We start from the raw sequence: 20212 nt of genomic DNA on the forward strand, positions 1-20212 counted from the left end.
ATATATAAAAAAAAGATCTACAAGCTCACAGCGCGGCACTCGGTACCACGCTGTGAGCATGTATATCTGCTATTTTTCAATAGTTAAAGCATTCAATAATCCTAGGCCTAAATGGGTTAAGAGTTTACCAAGTTCAGTTAAAACACTTAAAGCACTTAAACCCTCTACTCAGTAAAACACACCTGTAGCATAGGCCTACTTGGTGTGCTTGTAGATGTTCTATTTTCAGCTAATGTTCTCCTCAGAGTAGGGAGGGTATTGTTATTAAATGTTTAATAACACCAGTTGTTGTAACGTCACAGTAGGACAGTCATTTTTACTTCAATTACGGTGCTCTTTATTAATTTTCAGTTCCAACGTAGTGTAAAACAATAAAAACAGACATACCAGGACAGTTGTTCAGTGCTTTATCTGATTTATCTAACAATAAGAAACTTGAATATTGAATTATTATTAGTATAGTAGTAGTATTGCATGTTGTTTGTGTAGAACCAATGGCTCACTTATTTGATGGTGACTGACAGAGACCCACTCACTGGATTTTTACAACAAGGTGTCAAGTGCAAATGTCTCGGTGTGAAGGTCTCCTGGAAGAAAACCACAGGTTCTATGCATATGAATAACAGTCACAGTTTTCCGTAGAGAGACACAGAGGTTACATTGCTGTACTTTCAACTGTGACCAGGGCTGAATTTACACCTCAGAGGGCCCCTGGGCAGTGAAGCTCCTTTGGGTGTAAACGGATGCAGTTAAGTTAAACAAAAGACAATAATTCATTTTTCTTCTAGTGCCTACAGCCTCCAACAGCTCACCCATCCTCTGAATGTAGAATGAAGGTGAAGGTCTCATTAGAAAATGATACATATTGCATCTGCTCCCAAGCATTCAAAAGCGCAGGCTGTGGAGAAAATACAGATTTTTAAAATGTATATTCTAATGTTGAAATTGAATGAATAGATTTGCTATTACAATGGTTTCAGCACATCTAGTTATGCTCTATGTTTGTCATGCACTTTGTTTTAACATTCATTTCAGATGACTGAGAGTCACCAATTTGGTGTTAAAACATGGACACATGTTGGATTCATTGCCAATACAAAAGTAAACAGGTAACATAGTTTTAATATATGAACGCTAGGGGGCGACAGACACCCCCTGATGTCATTCATGAGCGAATCTAGAGTTGCAATACCAACCCTTGACAGGCCATATACATCCAACTAAAACAGAAAATTCCTAGTTGGTCGTATTAAACGATGTTAAACTCACCAACATTGCAGCTGTACGGAAAGCTCGAATTATCCACTTTCTATATGCAAAGTGTTTGATTTTTCATCGACAGTTATGAGCTACTTTCTCTCTTTATATAAAGCTTTTGGAACAAATAGCAGCATTGTTTTTCCTCAGTACAATTTAGATAGTAGAGAAAAAATAAAGACTCAGATGTAAAATGCATTTAAAGTAGCAGCGCTCTCTCTCTCTCACACACACACACACACACACACACACACACACACACACACACACACACACACACACACACACACACACCATACAACACACGTGTGCGTCCGATCGTTTCCATGTTTACCTTGGTTTCTATGGTTTCCATGGCAAAACGTCATCAAGACCCGACGGACCAAAACAAGCGCGCGGAACTGAACCACCACTTTAATAAAATAACCTTTTTCATCGAGTTCTGCAAGTTATACATTTGTTTCTCAATAATGTTAGTTATGTTAGTGATGTAAAGTTGATGTTTGAGTTCCTGCGGCGATGACACAATCAATAGTTGTTCAGGGTGAGTATCAACTTAGAAAAGAAACGAGCGATGCCTTTCAGGCAGTGATGGAAAAAGTACTCGAATGTTTTACTTTTTGTTTTACATTTGAGTATTTTTTTCCACCACTGCCTGAAGTTGACGCAATCTATGTAGAAATACTCAATACTTCAATCCGGTGTCAATAAGTCCTGAATTCTAATTATACTTGAGTAATAAAAGTAGGAGTACTGTATTGCCATCAAAATGTAGGCCTACTTAAAGTACCAAAAGTAAAAGTACTCAATGATGTCCCATTTCAAGTTTTCAAATCTATCTTTTGAAAACAGCAGTTCAATTCAATTCATGGTAAAAAATAAAATAAAGTTGAAGTAAAAGTATTGGAAATACTGAAGTAAAAGTACAGATACCTCAACATTGGACTACAGTAGCCTACTTAAGTAAATGTACTTACTGTAGTTACTTTACACTACTATTGACAAACTTTCTTTCTTCAGTTGGGCAGTGTGGCAACCAGGTTGGCTGCAGGTTTTGGGATCTGGCTTTGAGAGAACATGCACATGTCAATAAAGTAAGTATAGTGAAACTGCAACAATTTAAACGTATGTAATATACAGTATATATCACAGCCATTCTAAGGGCTAGTTGTTGTGGAAATTGAACATTTCCTCGTGAGAGAATGAATAGTTAGACACTGATATGTCTATAGCATATTCATTCAATGCAACAGATGACAATATGACGATGATTCCTATATATATATATATATAATATAATAATGAGAAAATAAGAGTAAAGAATAGAAAGGACACATACACATTGTATAATTAATTACATAATTCTGAGGACTGACATTCCTTCTGTCTGACCAAAAGATGTGTTCTCTCAGCACTTGAGTACGGAAGGTCAATTCTGCCTGGCTATATCGCAGTCTTTCTAAAGGGATAGTCATACAGTAATGCTGCATTCACACTACGAAAAGCCAAGCTAATGGTTTGCTTGGTAATTCAATGTATTCTCTATGCAAACCAGCTTTAAAAATGTCCAAGCTGGAAAACAGCTTTTCTTAGTGTGAATGCAGCATAACAACTGTATCCAGCTACATGTTGCATCAACGTGACTTTGTTTCCTGCACTGAGACCGAATAACTGTTTTGTGTTGGTCCCTACATCATAGTGAAAGTTAAATCCTATACAGAGGATGTTACATACATTTTAGTTTGCAAAATATAATGGAAGGCAATATCTGCATTCTGCATAGTATTCAACAGGGCGTCCGGGACCCCTAGGGGGTCCTCAGAGTTACTACAGGGGGTCCTCCAAATCTCCCAATCCTTTTTGTATTAAAGGAGCTTTTTCTTGAAAAACAGATGCTAAAATAAAAAATAATGTTTCGAAAATATTTTATAAAAAAATAAGCTTCGTATATCTGTTTCTGTTCAAAATGACCACGTAAAATAATGATAAAATAATCATTTTGGCCATTGTCAGACCGACACTTTGTTTACATTCTAGTCTATAGACTAGGATGTAAACAAAGTGTCGGCCCTACAATGAAAAGGTTGACTATAGCTCCTTTAACAACTTGAAACCTAGTGCCATATTTTGAGAACTGTAGCCGAAATTAGCAGAGCTTGTAGATAGGCTATTTTTTTGGCAAATAGGTTTGGTGTAGAGGGGGAAAAGACTAAGTACAGAGTAAAAGGTCAAATTTATTAGGTAATGATGGCTCAAGTGGTTCAATATCTGAAAACAAATTGACATGAATCCGAAATAGACTGATGATTGTGCTGTCAAACGATGAAACTACATGGAATCTATGAACAGGTTGTGGGGGTCCCTGCTTCATCTCTCTCTCAACTAAGGGGTCCTTGGCCTGAAAACATTGAAGACCCCTGCCCTAGACAATTAAGTCTACTTGCACAAAACAAATATATATATAATTCTGCAATTTTCACATAAATGTTCACCTATTGTGACATGAATAGGGACGCTAGGGTTCATGTGGCTGTAGTAACATCCATCTTATTTTTGATTTCTTTCCTGTTAGAAAGGTGTGTATGACGAAGCCCTGAGTAGCTTTTTTCGGAACGTGGAATCAAGGTAATCACACTCCCTTTGATGCATTAAACGTCTGTTCCATGTCAACGATGTAACTCCATGGGTTGAAAACGTGTCTGTTAAGCCCAAATTATACCGTGCTGATGTAAATGGTAAATGGTGCATTTATATAGCGCTTTTATCCAAGGCGCACTCGTCCGAGACAGTTTGCCCTCCTGGCCCCCAAGTTGTGGAATAAACTCCCTGTCGCACTTAGAACAACGGACTCACTCGCTAGCTTTCGCCGTGGACTGAAGACTCACCTCTTCAGACTCCACCTAAACCCTTAGCACTACAGAAAATCAATGACCATACTTGAAGATAGTTAGCATTTGTTTTTAGTTTTTTTTAGAACTTTGATTATATAGTGTTTTTTCTAGATAGATACCCATTTGCACTTGTTATATTGCTGTTGATGTACTGACATATTATCTTGTGATGTTTTGTATCTGCTTATTGTAAGTCGCTTTGGATTAAAAGCGTCTGCTAAATGCCTAAACTGTAACTGTAAACATAGATTGTGCATTACATTCACCCATTCACACACACATTCATACACCGGTGGCGGAGGAAACCATGCAAGGCACCAACCTACTCACCGGGAGCAATTAGGGGTTCAGAGTCTTGCTCAAGGACTCTTCGACATTAACTCAGGGGGAGCCCGGATTCGAACTGGGAACCCTTCGTGCTCTAATAACGGTTTCTCTACCCCTGAGCTATGTACAATTGTGTTGTGCGTCTAGAATGGCACATCTACAAGCTCATAATGTGTCACAGCGCTGCTCTGCAGTCCTTTCAGCTGTTCTCTGCTGTGTCCATGTCGTTGCAGGAGAAGTGACGGAGGAGCCTGTGATGTCATTGGTGGGAGGATCCGCTGTCTCAAGGCCAGGGTGAATTCCTTTCATTCCTCTTTGGCTTGCCTGACACATTCTGGTGTGCATGAAAAACTGTGTGTGTGTGTGTGTGTGTGTGTGTGTGTGTGTGTGTGTGTGTGTGTGTGTGTGTGTGTGTGTGTGTGTGTGTGTGTGTGTGTGTGTGTGTGTGTGTGTGTGTGTGTAGTAGTAGTACAGTATATATGCATGCATGTATGACTGTATGTATGTTTGTATGTATATCATTTATCAAAAAATGACGAATGAAACATTTGGCCAAATTGTCAAATATTAGAGGCAGAAATTGTGAAAATAGCCGATCTACATTGCTCACAACGCCTCAGGTAGATCTGCTATTTTAACAATAGAACCGTGTTATACAAAATGTAATTCCTCAACCTGAAGAAAAGGTTGAGGACCACTGCAGTAGGCCATGGGCCCTCATTAGATGATTCTTATCTGGGTCCACACAATCTACAATGTAAAATCCCTCTGTGTTATTACCTAGTTGTCAATCTGGCTAGCCATCGTCAGGTTCTCGTCAAAGTTCTGTTGCTCTTTTCCCTTTTTGCAGCAATGCAGAAGTCTGGAATCGAGAGACTACCTAGTTTTAGACTCCTAAAGGTCCATTTGGTCCCTATCATGTAGCTGTGGGGACCCCCTGGATTACCTGTTGTGTTTGGCTGTGGGGACCCCCTGGATGACTTGTTGTGTTTGGCTGTGGGGACCCCCTAGATGACTTGTTGTGTTTGGCTGTGGGGACCCCCTGGATGACCTGTTGTGTTTGGCTGTGGGGACCCCCTGGATGACCTGCTGTGTTTGTGTCCACCCAGGCGGTGCTGGTGGACATGGAGGAGGGCGTGGTGAACCACATCCTGCAGGGACCACTGCGAGAGGTGTTTGACAGCACACAGCTCCTCACCGACGTGTCAGGCTCAGGAAACAACTGGTGAGAAGGGATGGGACCATATGAACATGTCATATCACGATTATTATTGTGACAAAAGAAATCGGTAATCAAAATCCATTATCCTGTTGCGGAACATTTGCCAAAAAATAGCAGATCTACAAGCTCTCTTGTGAGCTTGTAGATCGGCTATTTTTGGGCAAAGACATTTGCTAGAGAGTGAAAAAAAGACTGTATCAAGTACGTATATTATAAGTGCCTTTCACCTTATAGAGGGTTTTAGTGGATATGCAGCTCGGCCAATAAAAGGTGAATTGATCCCAGTGCTTGACGGAGGACGATTAAATCTCCACGATACGATTATCGTGAGTGTTTTTTATCACGATAAACGATAATATCGCTTATCGTCCCATCCCTATTTGGGATCCGGAATCGTAGGAACCAGATCCAACATTGGAGGAACTGAAATCGGTTCCGTCACATCAACAAGTTTTATCACACTGTCACGGCAATCCAGCCAGTAGGGTTTTAGATACTATACAGTATGTTGTTTTCGGACCAATGCTTGGAGGAACAGTGACCAATTTATAGCAATTTATGGCATTCAAGAGGAACAGCGATTGTGTGTTCTTTGTGACCTGGGAATTGTGGAGGATGAGTTTAATTTTGTGTTCCACTGCCCATTGTACAACGGTATAAGAACTGCTTTATTTGAAAAACAATACAGGACAAGAATTTGTTTTGGATGTTCATAGAGAAATTATTGCTTTGGAGAAGGATGTACCCGTAACTCACAGCCTGGACTGTTACGACACGCCCAAAATATGGATGCTAAGGTTAAAGTGTTTTTGACAATGGGGCATATATCACAGGTGCAATAACCAAGCTGCCTGCTCTTCATCTGTCCCCAGGGCAGTAGGACACATGACGTATGGTGCAGCCTACAGGGAGCAGATTGTGGACAAGCTACGGAGAGCGGCGGAACATTGTGACTGTCTTCAGTGTTTCTTCCTCATTCACTCTATGGGAGGAGGTGAGGCACAAAACCGGACATTGTATTACAAAACTTAAACAGTACACTAAAATACAGTATGAATCTGAAAACATTTGAGGTGAGAAATGTAAACATGCTTCGGCACCGCCTCTCTCTCCTTCTCTGCCTCATGGTGCTGTCACAAGAAAGGGTTGATCCCGATAACCTTTTCAAGGGTACCTTGGAGGCTTGGATTAATTTTCTTTTTGATTATGAATTATTCTTCCCCTTTTGGACCAAGAGCAAATTTCTTTTTTTTTTTTTAAATATACTGTATTTGTGTTGGCCTTTTCTGCCTTTATTGCGACCGTAAGGTCGCAGTTTAGTATGAAAACCTCCACCGGCCGTCCGTCCGTCCGTCCGTCCGTCCGTCCGTCCGTCCGTCACACACGTCACACCTTTGCCCTGCTCAATGTATACGTGTAACGCCTGATACTGAGGTGATGTGTCACTGTGACATCACAGATACTGAGGTGATGTGTCACTGTGACATCACAGGTGAGATCGCAGTGATGTCAGATACTCAGAGCAGGGATCTCCATATTTAGGCATAAACAGGTGACATCACAGTGATGTCAGATACTCAGAGCAGGTATCTCCATATATGGGCATAAAATGGATTCTGTTAGGGATCTCCATACTGTATATGGGCATAAAAGGGATTAGTGATGTCAGATACTCAGAGCAGGGATCTCCATATATGGGCATAAAAGGGATTAGTGATGTCAGATACTCAGAGCAGGGATCTCCATATATGGGCATAAAAGGGATTCAGATGGAGATTCAACTTCAATGAGTAACAATGGCAAACTGTCAACTGCCCGTATGTCTTGATAATTGGTAAAACAAACTTTTGGCCTATTTGTGGCTTATCATCACATCCAACCATCTTAAGATACTCAGCTAGTGGGGAATGCTCTCTTCCCTGGTGAGAATTGCCCCTTTATATAGGGCTTGTTTGTGTATTGTATGACATCACGCCACATCATCAGCTGTGGACTCTGTGATGTCATCGTATCTCCATATATGGCCATCTCCGTATATGGAGATATAAGTCGTCCATGCCCAGGTATGGGCTGGTGAGGTCAGACTTTGTGTGATGGGTAGGTTATCTCCATATATGGAGATTCAACATTCCAGGTGTAACTATGGCTGCCCGTATGACGTGAGAGGTGGAGGCTGTGATATTTGTGGAGATAAGCGACCAACGGTCGCTTATCTCCCGATTAGGGAGTCTTACTGGTTAGATAGTATACCGTAAGTAGTCTGACAGGATATGGGTAGAGAGAGATGGGGAGTGACGCGCGGTAAAGGTCGTCGGGACTGAGAGTGTAACCCGGTGTCATGTCATATTAACACTTACACCTTCTAGAGAAGGAGACTGCAACAGAGCAGACAGCCCGCAACACTCCAAATTACATAAAATCTTTTTGGTGCACGGCTCAACAGTATCATGAAGCAAAGAAGAAGTCACCAGCACAACAAGGAAATCCTTTTCACATGATTTATTTACCTCTCTGGACAGGACAACAAAGGAAGACGCTACAGTACCAGGTCGAAACGCATACGTTGTCCTGTCCATAGAGTTTCATGACACTTACACCTTCTAACAACATTATCTTCACCAGACTTGTATGCAGTAGTTGCCCTCCTTTTCTTTCTCATTTGAAGTTTCCCCCTGGTTGGTGGCTGTCCTGCAGGGACGGGCTCGGGCCTGGGGACCAGAGTGCTGAAGCTGCTGGAGGAGGAGTTCCCAGAGGTGTGTCGGATCGTCACCTCCGTCTACCCCTCTGCCGAGGACGACGTCATCACCTCCCCTTACAACAGCGTGCTGGCCATGAGAGAGCTCACAGAGCACGCTGACTGTGTTCTGCCTGTGGAAAACCAGGTCTGCGTTCATTTGTCAATGATTGTCTTTGCCTAAAATGTTCATTTTCGGGAAAATGAGCTCAAGTGGAGTTAGGAGGTTTTCACTAAAGCACTTTTTACTACTTTCCATTGGTTCAATATTATTTTAACCAACACTCAGATGTAAAGGGTGTTCAATAGCCCTGATTTATGCAAATCAGCCATAATCATCCCTATATTAAATTATCTTCTAATTGTGTGTCAACGCTGTCGCCTCATTGATGTTGATGATAACGATCGCTCCTAACTCCCATCAAATTCCCACTGTTCCTCATCCCACCCAGTCCTTGGATGACATTGTGAACAAGATCAAGCACATGTCTCAAAGTGGCTCCGTCATCAAGAGAGACAGCACGGTCATCTCTGGTCAGGGTGGAGTCAGTGGGGCGGAGAAGCCCTTTGATGCCATGAATAACATTGTGGCCAACCTGCTGCTCAATATGACCAGGTATGTATGCATGCTACTAGCAGAGGAATACTTTGTTATGGGATTTGCTGACCGTGGTTATGCTGTCATGGCTTATAAGCAAGGTTGTAAACCCTCCCCCCTCCTGATTATTTTCCAATCAGCAGAGCTTGTAAACCAGTTATTTTCGCAGCGGCACATCGCTATGCGCTCTAGTACAGGGGTCTTCAACGTTTAGTTGAGAAAGAGATGAAGCAGGGACCCTCACAACCTGTTCATAGATTCCATATAGTTTCATTGTTTGACAGCACAATCATCAGTGTATTTTGGATTCATGTCAATTTGTGTTTTCAGATATTTAACCACTTGAACTGTCAATACTTAATACACTTGACCTTTCACTCACTGTACTTAGTCTGCTCTTTTTCTCCTCTACACCAAAGCTCTTTGCCGAGAATAGCCGATCTACAAGCTCACAAGGCGTTGTAAGCTTGTAGATCTGCTATTTTGGCAAAATCTCTCCGAATATGGACGCTAGGGTTCAAGTGGTTAATGGAGAAAAAAAAGTTTCTATCACTCAAAGAGTTGGAGGACCCCCTGTTGTAACTCTGGGGACCCGGACCCCCTGTTGAAGACCCCTGCGCTGTAGTATGAAATGGGACTCACTGTAAGACAAATGGTTAAAACCACAATGATACTGTCCGCTTGCACTTTGGTTTATGTTCTCCAATCTTCGAAACACCAGTCTTGGTTAAAGTCAGTTATTGCTCTGTCCTTCTGCATCGTCTCCTTCTTGTCGCTGATGGATTGCCCTCCTTCACATCGTCATGTGATTGATGCGTGTGCTCCTCCTTCCTTTGCAGCTCGGCTCGTTTCGAGGGCTCTCTCAACATGGACCTCAATGAGATCGCCATGAACCTGGTTCCCTTTCCTCGCCTGCACTACCTGGTCCCCAGCCTCACTCCTCTGTACACGCTGGCCGACGTCAACATCCCCACCAGAAGGTATGCTGCCCCCTGTCTGTGTTTCTACACCACTGTTCTTCTTACATCCTTGTATGATTAGGGGTGCAGTAGTTAATCTAACTCAGGGGTCTTCAACAGGGGGTCCTCCGAGTTACTACAGGGGGTCCTCCAAATCTTCCGATTCCTTTTTATATTAACAACTTGAACCCTAGTGTCCATATTCTGATAACTGTAGCCAAAAATAGCCGATCTACAAGCTCACAACGCCTTGCAAAGAGCTCTGGTGTAGAGGGGAAAAAGAGCAGACTAAGTACGGAGTGAAAAGTCAAGTTTATTGAGTTTATTGGTTATTGATGGTTCAAGTGGTTAAATATATCTGAAAACACAAATTGACATGAATCCAAAATAAACTGATATTTGTTCTGTCAAACAATGAAACTATATGGAATCTATGAACAGGTTGTGGGGGGTCCCTGCTTGTGCTTCATCTCTCTCTTAACTAATGGGTCCTTGGCCTGAAAATGTTGAAGACCCCTGGTCTTAATCAATTTAATCGGTTAATTAATTACAAAACCACATGTGTCCTTCTAGACTGGATCAGATGTTCAGTGACGCCTTCAGTAAAGACCACCAGCTGATCCGGGCCGACCCAAAGCACAACCTCTACCTGGCCTGTGCCCTCATGGTCAGGGGCAACGTCCAGGTGTCCGACCTCCGCAGGAACATTGAGAGGTCAGACAACACTCCCTTCCTCACACACACACACACATACACACACACACACACACACACACACACACACACACACACACACACACACACACACACACACACACTAACAGGCCCAAGGATGACCTTCCCGTCCGTGCTGCTCAGATACTGGCCTCATTCAGCACCGGTTGTGTTTTCTTTATTTTTTTTCTTCCTTCAATGACAGCCATGATTCATGACTAGCCCATTCACTCCCACCTCTCCACTCAGCTCTCTCCCTCTCTCTCTCTCTCTCTCTCTCTCTCTCTCTCTCTCTCTCTCTCCCTCTCGCTCTCTCTCTCTCTCTCTCACACCGTCTCTCCCTCCTTAGACCTTGTTTTCATGTGTCATGTTGTCAAGAGAATCTGAAACATGAGGTGGTATTAGAGGACATATTTACACATGACCAGTGATTCAGTGTTGAAAGGGGAGAAATATTCCACACGAGGCAGGCTTGTATTATGGCAGTATTATTTTTGGGGGGGTGTTGTGTAATAAGAGTTTCTTCACTGGGCACTAGGGTGAAGTACATCTGTATTGGCATTCTTCCCAATTCAAACAAATGGGTTATTTTAGCCAAATGTTTGTTCCTTAACTTGGATTTGGAGCTATAGTCTTATTTGATTAGTTTCATTGCTTCCTGAAGGGAGATTAAACGACACTTTGAAGGAATGAATAATCATATTCAAATGTTATGATAGGCATTAAATTAAAGGACAACTTAGTTTTTTTTTACATCAAAGGGTTCATATTTTAGAATGATGGTCATTAGAGATAAGCATTTTGTCACTGCTGCTCTCAGAGCACCTTAACTCTCAAATACCTGGAACGCGCCTGAGTCGCGTTAGATTTTAACCACTTTAACCATTATTTTATGCTTTAACTTTAGAAAAATAGCAGATATACAAGCTCACAGCGCGGCACCGAGTGCCGCGCTGCGAGCTTGTAGATCTGCTATTTTTGAAAAATCGTGAAAATGAGTGCAAGTCTTTGAATATCTTTGACCCGATCTTTGACCCGACTTCTAAATCCTTCCTCTAAATCAGTGGTTCTCAAACTTTTTCATGTCAAGGACCCCAAAAAATTACAGGTATTTGGCCACGGACCCCCATCTCAAAATATGTTGTTCCAGGGACCACCCAGAAGCAAATATTTGAGTTACAAATGTTCGCTTTTAAGTAGATATATTCAAAGACTTGCAAAAAAAAAAATCATGATTTTTCAAAAATAGCAGATCTACAAGCTCGCAGCGCGGCACTCGGTGCCGCGCTGTGAGCTTGTAGATCTGCTATTTTTCAATAGTTAAAGCAGTCAATAATCGTAGGCCTAAATGGGTTAAAATGATATGCATAGAACAATTTCTGCTCGGGGGCATGCATGCAAATCAAAATCGTTAAAATCACTAAAATTATTTTCTCTAATGACTATCTAAAACATGAACCTTTAAAGTTATACCATGTAACTTTTTTTATAAAACAAATCTTAAAATTGTCCTAACTGTTAAATCGCTAAAGTTTTAGAACACCCACTCTGTTATTTTCAGCTTCTGAAGCCTTCTCTTTATATGTTTTCTATGAGCCGTGAGGGGGGGAGAATTCCGCGGCAAAATTGCGTCATCATACACTACCGGCCAATCACAGCGAGGGTTATACACTGCCGGCCAATCACAGCGCATCTTGAAGTGGGGTCGCTATCACAATACGGCGGCCATATTTGTAGGCGCCCGTGTAGCTTGCCTCAACATAACAACAGCATTTACTCGGCGAAGGAGTCCGTTTCTCCGGAATGCCTGAACGCACAGGAACCAGGGACCCCTCTAAAGATAGATCTCGGCGAGTTGGAGGCAGACGCGGGGGTGGTCCGCGGCGAAAAACGGCCGAAAGACGCGGACGCGACCGCGGTTTGCTATAGAGCTACTGACCTCTAGGTGAGCAACTTACACAGTATAGCTTTAAGTTGTGCTCTTTCTTGCACAAAATATGGTGTCTTCATTGAGGGTCACACAGTAAAAACTGTGTGTTCATTTCATTCATCCATTTGTACAAATGTAACCATCTTTCTGATGTGATATCATATGCCCTATGTATGTTGTCCTCGTTCTGTTACTCCGTGTCGACGTCCCGGGAACAATGAACTCATCGGGCGTACATTCATATTAAGCTCGAAACAATATCTCATTGTCATCGTTTCGTGTCATCGAGTTTTCCATTATCACTGAGGATTATCCACCTCTTTCCGCGGGAATTTACTGGAGATTTATTTGAACCACACTTCCGGTTAACAGCAGACATACAAGCTCACGTCGCGTCGCAGATGCAGCCGTTGTGAGCTTGTAGATCACACTCAGCTGCAGCGCCGGAAGCTCCGTCCAACTTCTGCGCAATGCATGATGGGATGTTGTGGATAGTGCGTGTATCCAGGGGTGTCGCACCAAATTCTGGGCCCTGGGTACAAGCATTCCCTGCGGGCCCCCCATGAATGTTCTTCATAGGGGGAGGGGGTTTAACCCATTTAGACTGGGAACGCATTATTACGCATTCTTTTGTGCTTTAACTATTGAAAAATAGCAGATCTACAAGCTCACAGCACGGCACTCGGTGCAGTTTTTTTTTTTTTTAACCTATTCTTCCCGTCTCAAAATATTTAGTTCCAGGGACCCCCCAGAAGCAAAACTTTAGTTACAAATGTTGCCTTAAAAAATACATATATTCAAAGATTTGCGCACATTTTCACGACTTTTCAAAAATAGCAGATGAGTGCCGCGCTGCGAGCTTGTAGTTGGGGTTTTGGGCCTAAATCAACGAATAGGCCTGAAAGGCTGTTTATAAAGTGCTCATTGTAGAATCATACATATAGACACAACACAAGAAACAAATGTGTCATTGGGAGAAAAATTAGACCAAATGAGACCACACAAAAAAGAGCCAAGCCGATCATCATCATCAATCATCATAAAATAACAAGTAGCATATATTATGTTCAAATAGGTCGTTGAAGACAACAGGTGCTTCTTTCTACACACAGTCCAATCCTCATTTAATCGAACACCGAGGTACAATCCTGGAAGACGAAAAAGCAAATTGTCCCAAACAGGCTTCATACTAGAAGCTGTTAAAGCCCAGTGGTGGGCTCTGCTGCCCCATAGCTCAGGCATACAGTAGTAGCTGAGGCGTCATCTGCTTCTGTGCACTAGCATCAAAGATGAGATTTTCTCAACTTGGACACAGTGACAGTTGTGTAGGCTCATGCAAATGTGCCGTTGCTGCACTGGCGACGGTTTCTTTTTTTATTTCTTTTTTTTATTTGACACTACAGGTGAGTAGAGCCCGACCGATATATCGGTCAATTCGATATATCGGTCGTTTTGGAGCAATCGGAAGGGTATCGAACATCGGTGAATTATTCCACCGATATATTAACTCATCTGGTGCCGATCCCGAACTAGTTCGGCTTTATTTCAATCCAATACAATCTTTTTTTTATTAATTTACTTACCCCGAGCTGCTTGTAGAGTCGTGGGTGGTCCTGGCTCGCTAGCCGCTAGCCAGCTAGCCGTTCTACTCTGTCCGACGATATATTCCATTAAAAATGGTTTAAAATACATTTTTGAGCTCCCCAATGTTCACCCGATGTTCGGCGCCGCTTCCGATGAGTACACGAGTGTGCCGATCCCGAAGTAGTTCGGCTTTATTTAATTAAATGAATAAAATGATAAGAGGCCTTCTGAAGCCTGGCTTGATTTTTGTAGCTACTAGCCGAAAGCTAACAACGTCCCGGCCGGCCGTAATTTGCGAACGCAATCGCCAATCTCCGCCTAATCCAATGAAAGACCGCATCTTTAAAGGCTTATATCTCTTTTTTGTGTTTTAGGAAAGCGGCGCGAGGTTTATTTACGGCGAAATCGCCCAAAAATGATCTTTTAGATGACAAAATGGGAATAGCCATTCTGTTAGCATCTTCATCCGGGACATTTCCATGCCGTGCAAGAACGTGAGAACGTCAGGTCCTGGAAGCTGAAGTCCTGGAAGCTAAAGCGCTCGCCTATGAGAGATGCGCTGGCATTCTTTGGCCCCTAGAGGGCGCTGGCGCTCAAAGAGTTAAGTGTCTGTAACGTGTCTGCGGATAGAGCATGAAACCCTGAGTTATATAGTCCTATGTGTGGGCAATACCAGAATTATCCAGCAGAGTGCAGTATAATAGTCCAAGATGCAAGCCAACACTACTGGAGCTGCTGCCTCTCGTGTGTCGTTCACTCACCACATGCACGTCTAACTCTGATTTTTCATGTTGCGGTGAAGGAAGGTGTGTAGGCCTATGTGAAAATCCACAGAGAGGAGCGAGCAGTCAATTAAATGATCTTAAATGAATAAAAAATGATTTTTACAAAACATCGGTATCGGTATCGGTATCGGTGCTCTAGCACTCTCCAACATCGGATATTGGTATTGGTCGGAAAAAAAGGTATCGGTCGGGCTCTACAGGTGAGGTACAGTTTGGCCCCAGGGTATGGGAGAGACGGCTATCCGTTAGACAGGGGCCAACCAGGGGACAAAACTGTAAAACTGTCATGAGAGCCAAGCATAATACATTTAAACACCCAGGTGCTGCAAGGTGGAGTTTGAGGTGGAGTACAGTCAAAACTCCAAAATAATATCCAAAAAGAGGAAGTGTTTTCTGTGAGCGAGCCAAAGTGCAGTACTATATGGCCAGGCACGTAGATCAGCTATTATCACAATGTTCGCCTCTTACTTACTTACTTAACCCATTTAGAACGGGTACACATTATTGTGTATCATTATTTTATGCTTTAACTTTTGAAAAACAGCAGATATACAAGCTCACAGCGCGGCACCGAGTGCCGCACTGCGAGCTTGCAGATCTGCTATTTTTGTCTTTTGAATCCTTCTAAGGTTTTTTGAAAAAACTATGTTTCTATGTCAGCAATCTGGCCAGCCATCGTCAAAGAAAATGTCCTTTTCACTTCAACTGGAGCTCAGTTAGTCTGTTCTTGAGCGACTACTATGTCTATGTATTTGGCCACGGACCCGCATCTCAAAATATCTAGTTCCAGGGACCACCCCCAGAAGCAAAATTTGAGTTACAAACGTTCGCTTTGAAAATACATATATTCAAAGATTTCCACACATTTTCACGACTTTTTCCAAAAATAGCAGATCTACAAGCTTGCAGCGCGGCACTCGGTGCCGCGCTGTGAGCTTGTATATCTGCTATTTTTCACTGGTTAAAGCATTCTATAATTCTAGGCCTAAATATTTGACAGTTTGGCCAGGTTCTGGTATTAAAACTCAGTCCCACTTCCCCCCCACTCTTGTGACGCCCCTGCGTTGTATCTCCCTGTTCCTCACCCCTCCCCAGGCTGAGGCCATCGCTGCCGTTCGTCTCGTGGAACCAGGAAGGCTGGAAGACTGGCCTGTGTTCAGTGCCTCCCGTGGGCCACTCCCACTCCCTGCTGGCCCTGGCCAACAACACCTGTGTGAAGGCCACATTCATGGACCTACGAGATCGCTTTACCAGGCTCTACCGGAAGAAGGTTCCCCTTATACACTTTATATCATGTCTAGGAGGCCAGGGGTTCTCAAACCTTTTTAGGCCATGACCCCGAAAATAAACATATATGAACTGGGGGGACCCACCCTGACAAGCACTTGGAATTGTAGGTGTTACATTTAATGTGACTCGGTTCCACAGATAAATATTGTGATCTACATGCTCACAACGCCTCGCACTTACTTAATATTTGACAGTTTGGCCAGTTTGGTATTAAAACGGTCTTAAAAGTCCTTAAATAGTCACTTTATAAATGTGAGGTGCAGATACCCTGTATACACTTATGTAGGTCTGTTTACCGTTGAGTGAGAAATGTTTTCTTTTACGTTAAGCTAATCATCTGGGGACTCCATTTGGGGTCCCGACCCCAAGTTTGAGAACCACTGGTCTAGGCCATGTATTAATGAATAATAAAAAGAAATGCCTGCATTTTACTTCTGATATGGTTCACAAGTTGGACAACACAGCGGTGGTATTGGTACAGTACAGTAATGCAGGGTTTCCTCAAACCTTTCCATGGGTTCTAGGCTTACTATTTTTATAAAAGTCTATGGGGAAAACGAATGGGAGATCTTTTAGTGGGACCATTAAACCACTTCCGCTGAGATGCTCTATTGCAAAACGGGCCTAAGACAACAAAGAAAATAGCTCATCTACGAGCTCACAACTACACGTGAGACATTAGCCTGCAGAAATACTTCATTGCACACCAAAAATAGCTGATCTCAAGTAGATCAGCTATTTTCAGCAGATATAAATCAGGCTTAATGTTTGCTTGCGCCAGACAGTTGGTTGTCTTCCACTGTATTTCACTCACAAGGATAATAAGTAAATGTGTAGTTGCTGCGTTGGTATGAGAGGAATCACAACCAAACACGTCTCTTTCCCTTGCACAGCAAAAAAACACTGCAGTAACTCTTCCAATATTTTATTTGGTTACCGCAGGTCTGCTTGTAACATTATGCGTTGCGGAGGTCACTGCCAAATGTTGGGCTCCATGTTGCATTCGAGCTGAAGCAATGACAAAGGCTGACAAATCAAATGTGACAACAGTCTTCGATCAGTTGACCACATGAGCGTGCGTTGACTTGAAAAATGACGACCAGGGACAGATTCTGTGGTCTGTCTTTTTCCCTTTTTTTCCCCCACATTTGGCTTTAGTTTTCTTCTGTGCAAACGAAATCATGTTCTGTGTTAACAGCAAAAATATGCACACTACTGTACATTCTTAACCCTTTTTCATATTCTAGAGGTCACATGGCACAGAACAGCTCATACACCTCAACATTGAGTAAACTCATTCTCTTTTTTGAATGTTCTTTTTTGAAAGTTTTGAAATGTTCACCTAATAGGCCAGTCAATCTAAGCTAAAAAGGGTCCTGACACAAAATAAATTGCAATAGTAATCTTTCAGGTTTTTTTTATGATCCTTAGGGTCATCCAAAACACATGTTAAAAATCTTCCAAAATATTCTTAGTGGATCAAGGTAAATTCAGGGGATTCAAGTTTGGGTCCCTTCACTTACTATACAGGAAAAAAGACCCCCTAAAAAAATCTTCTTTAAGTAGCATGTGAGGGGTCTAACTATGGAGTTTTCATAATTCTGAATCCATTGCAAGCATTTGTTTTGCATGAAAAACATTCCTCGGGCCTAAAACTGACCCACAACACGATGGTTTAGTGATGAGTCATCACTTTTCACACTTTGTGGGGTCCATTTTTTGCCAGAGGAATGTTTTTCGTGCAAAACAAATGCTTGCAATGGATTCAGAATCATGAAAACCCCCTAGTTAGACCCCTCACATGCTACTTAAAGAAGATTTTTTGGGGAGTCTTTTTTTCCTATATAGTAAGTGAAGGGACCCAAACTTGAACCAACTGAATTTACCTTGATCCACTAAAAATATTTTGGAAGATTTTTAACATGTGTTTTGGATGACCCTAAGGATCATAAAAAACCTTGAACCATTACTATTGCAATTTCTTTTGGGTCAAACCTCAGATTGACTGGGCTATAATACCAGAAAAAAACATAATTATTGTCTCTGTCGGGTGGACACATCATATGTCCAAAACCTTTCAGGATTCAAAATGAAAAAAATTGCAAAAGTAGCAAATTGACGAGCTCAGAAGCATGCAGATCTGCTACTTTTGATACCTTTGTGTGATGCTGTACTATGATGAAGTAGGCCAGGGGTCTTCAATAGGGGGTCCTCCAAATCTTTGTGTGATATAAACTTTTTTTTATTAACCACTTGAACCCTAGCGTCCATATTCGGAGAACTTTAGCCAAAAATAGCCCATCTACAAGCTCACAGCTTGTAGGTGGGCTATTTGGTGTAGAGGGGAAAAAGAGCAGACTAAGTACAGAGTGAAAGGTCAGGTTTGTTTTAAGTATTGATGGTTCAAGTGGTTAAATATCTGAAAACACAAATTGACATGAATCCAAAATACACTGATGATTGTGCTGTCAAACGATTAAACTATATGGAATCTATGAAAAGGTTGTGGGGGTCCCTGCTTCTTCTCTCTCTCAACTTAAGGGGTCCTTGGCCTGAAAACATTGAAGACTCCTTGAAGTAGGCTATTCATATCTATGTGTGTTATATGTGTGTGTTTGTTCTCAGGCTCATCTCCATCACTACCTCCAGGTGGAGGGCATGGAGCAGAGCTCCTTCTCAGAGGCTGCCGTCTCCCTCAGCTCACTGATTGAGGAGTACGACCAGCTGGACGCCACCAAGAGGAGACTGGTACCCGACGCACCTCGACTCACCGTCGCCACCTGAAGGTCCACACACTGTCTTAATGAAATTATTTAAAACATATGTTCTACCACTTTTTCTGGTCACATGTTCAGATACTGGATTCTGATTGGCTTAAAACAGTGGTAAATCAGTCAACAACCTTGAGTTGGCTCATGGACCCCGCCCACTGTTGTGTCGCGGTTGATTGTAACTAAATAACTTTGCAAGTTACAACTGTGTTTTCTTTCATTTATATGGTAGAAGTGGTAGAAAAGCAACTCGTGCCACAACCCTGAAACAGTGGTAAATCAGCCAACAACCCACTCCCTCTCATGGTAAATGGCTTACCTGTACTTTTAAAAATCTTTTAAAATAATAATCAATTACAAAATGTTGAAAACTAAACATAAAGGGATCTTCACTCGCGACCCAAGAAAACGGGTCCACAACAGACAAATGGGTCCTGACCCACTGTTTGGGAAACAGTGATATAGACTGTAAAAAGAAAATGGACTGAGGACGTCACCCATTGGTTTCTACAAACCCTTTTTGAAGCCTCTCGTTCCAGCGTTGTATTACAGTGTGTCACACCATACTGACCTACTGTATAAGTTCACAATGCATTGTATCCACGACACATTGTGAGCATATAGATCTGCTGTTTTTGGTGTGTGACATTTACAAAAACATTTACACTGTGTGTGTGTGTGTGTGTGTGTGTGTGTGTGTGTGTGTGTGTGTGTGTGTGTGTGTGTGTGTGTGTGTGTGTGTGTGTGTGTGTGTGTGTGTGTGTGTGTGTGTTGAGTTTGTTCATATATACATACTGTACAGAAATACAATAGTCTTCATTTTGCAAATAATATTTGGTACAACCAAAAGTGTTTTGAATGTATTTTTATAAATTATATTTGTATAAGGCAAAGTTATAGAGTTATGAGGTGATTTTGTTTAGTTTTATATTGATGGGAAAAAATAAATACACACTACATGAAAAACTATGGGCTGCAACTTATGGCAATGGAATGAATGGATGCGCTGAAAACAGTTAATCTAAAGATTATCCACTAGCTTGATCTCACTGGCATCCACAGTGTTTTATTGAGGTATGGTTAATCAGTGAACATCTACTATTGAAGCAGTTAGGTTGTCCACAGTCCATGCTGCTAGAGCTGCACGGTT

At 42.1% G+C, this 20212-nt stretch overlaps 1 protein-coding gene across 1 annotated transcript; it reads left to right on the forward strand.

Annotated features, from left to right (window-relative positions):
• Positions 1-1664: 1664 nt before the first annotated feature.
• Positions 1665-19075, forward strand: tube1 (tubulin, epsilon 1; the record flags this gene model as incomplete). The annotated part of the gene is made up of 12 exons (XM_080743966.1): positions 1665-1801; positions 2278-2351; positions 3830-3882; positions 4709-4769; positions 5585-5700; positions 6570-6691; positions 8392-8579; positions 8884-9047; positions 9869-10009; positions 10562-10702; positions 16097-16271; positions 18917-19075. Exons 1-12 carry the CDS (start codon positions 1777-1779, stop codon positions 19073-19075), a joined length of 1419 nt encoding a protein of 472 aa, XP_080600092.1. The 5' UTR covers positions 1665-1776.
• Between the last annotated feature and the right edge of the window lie 1137 nt (positions 19076-20212).

This window comes from Nannobrachium achirus, assembly GCF_963921795.1.
Source record: "Nannobrachium achirus genome assembly, chromosome: 16".
NCBI classification, from domain to species: domain Eukaryota; kingdom Metazoa; phylum Chordata; class Actinopteri; order Myctophiformes; family Myctophidae; genus Nannobrachium; species Nannobrachium achirus.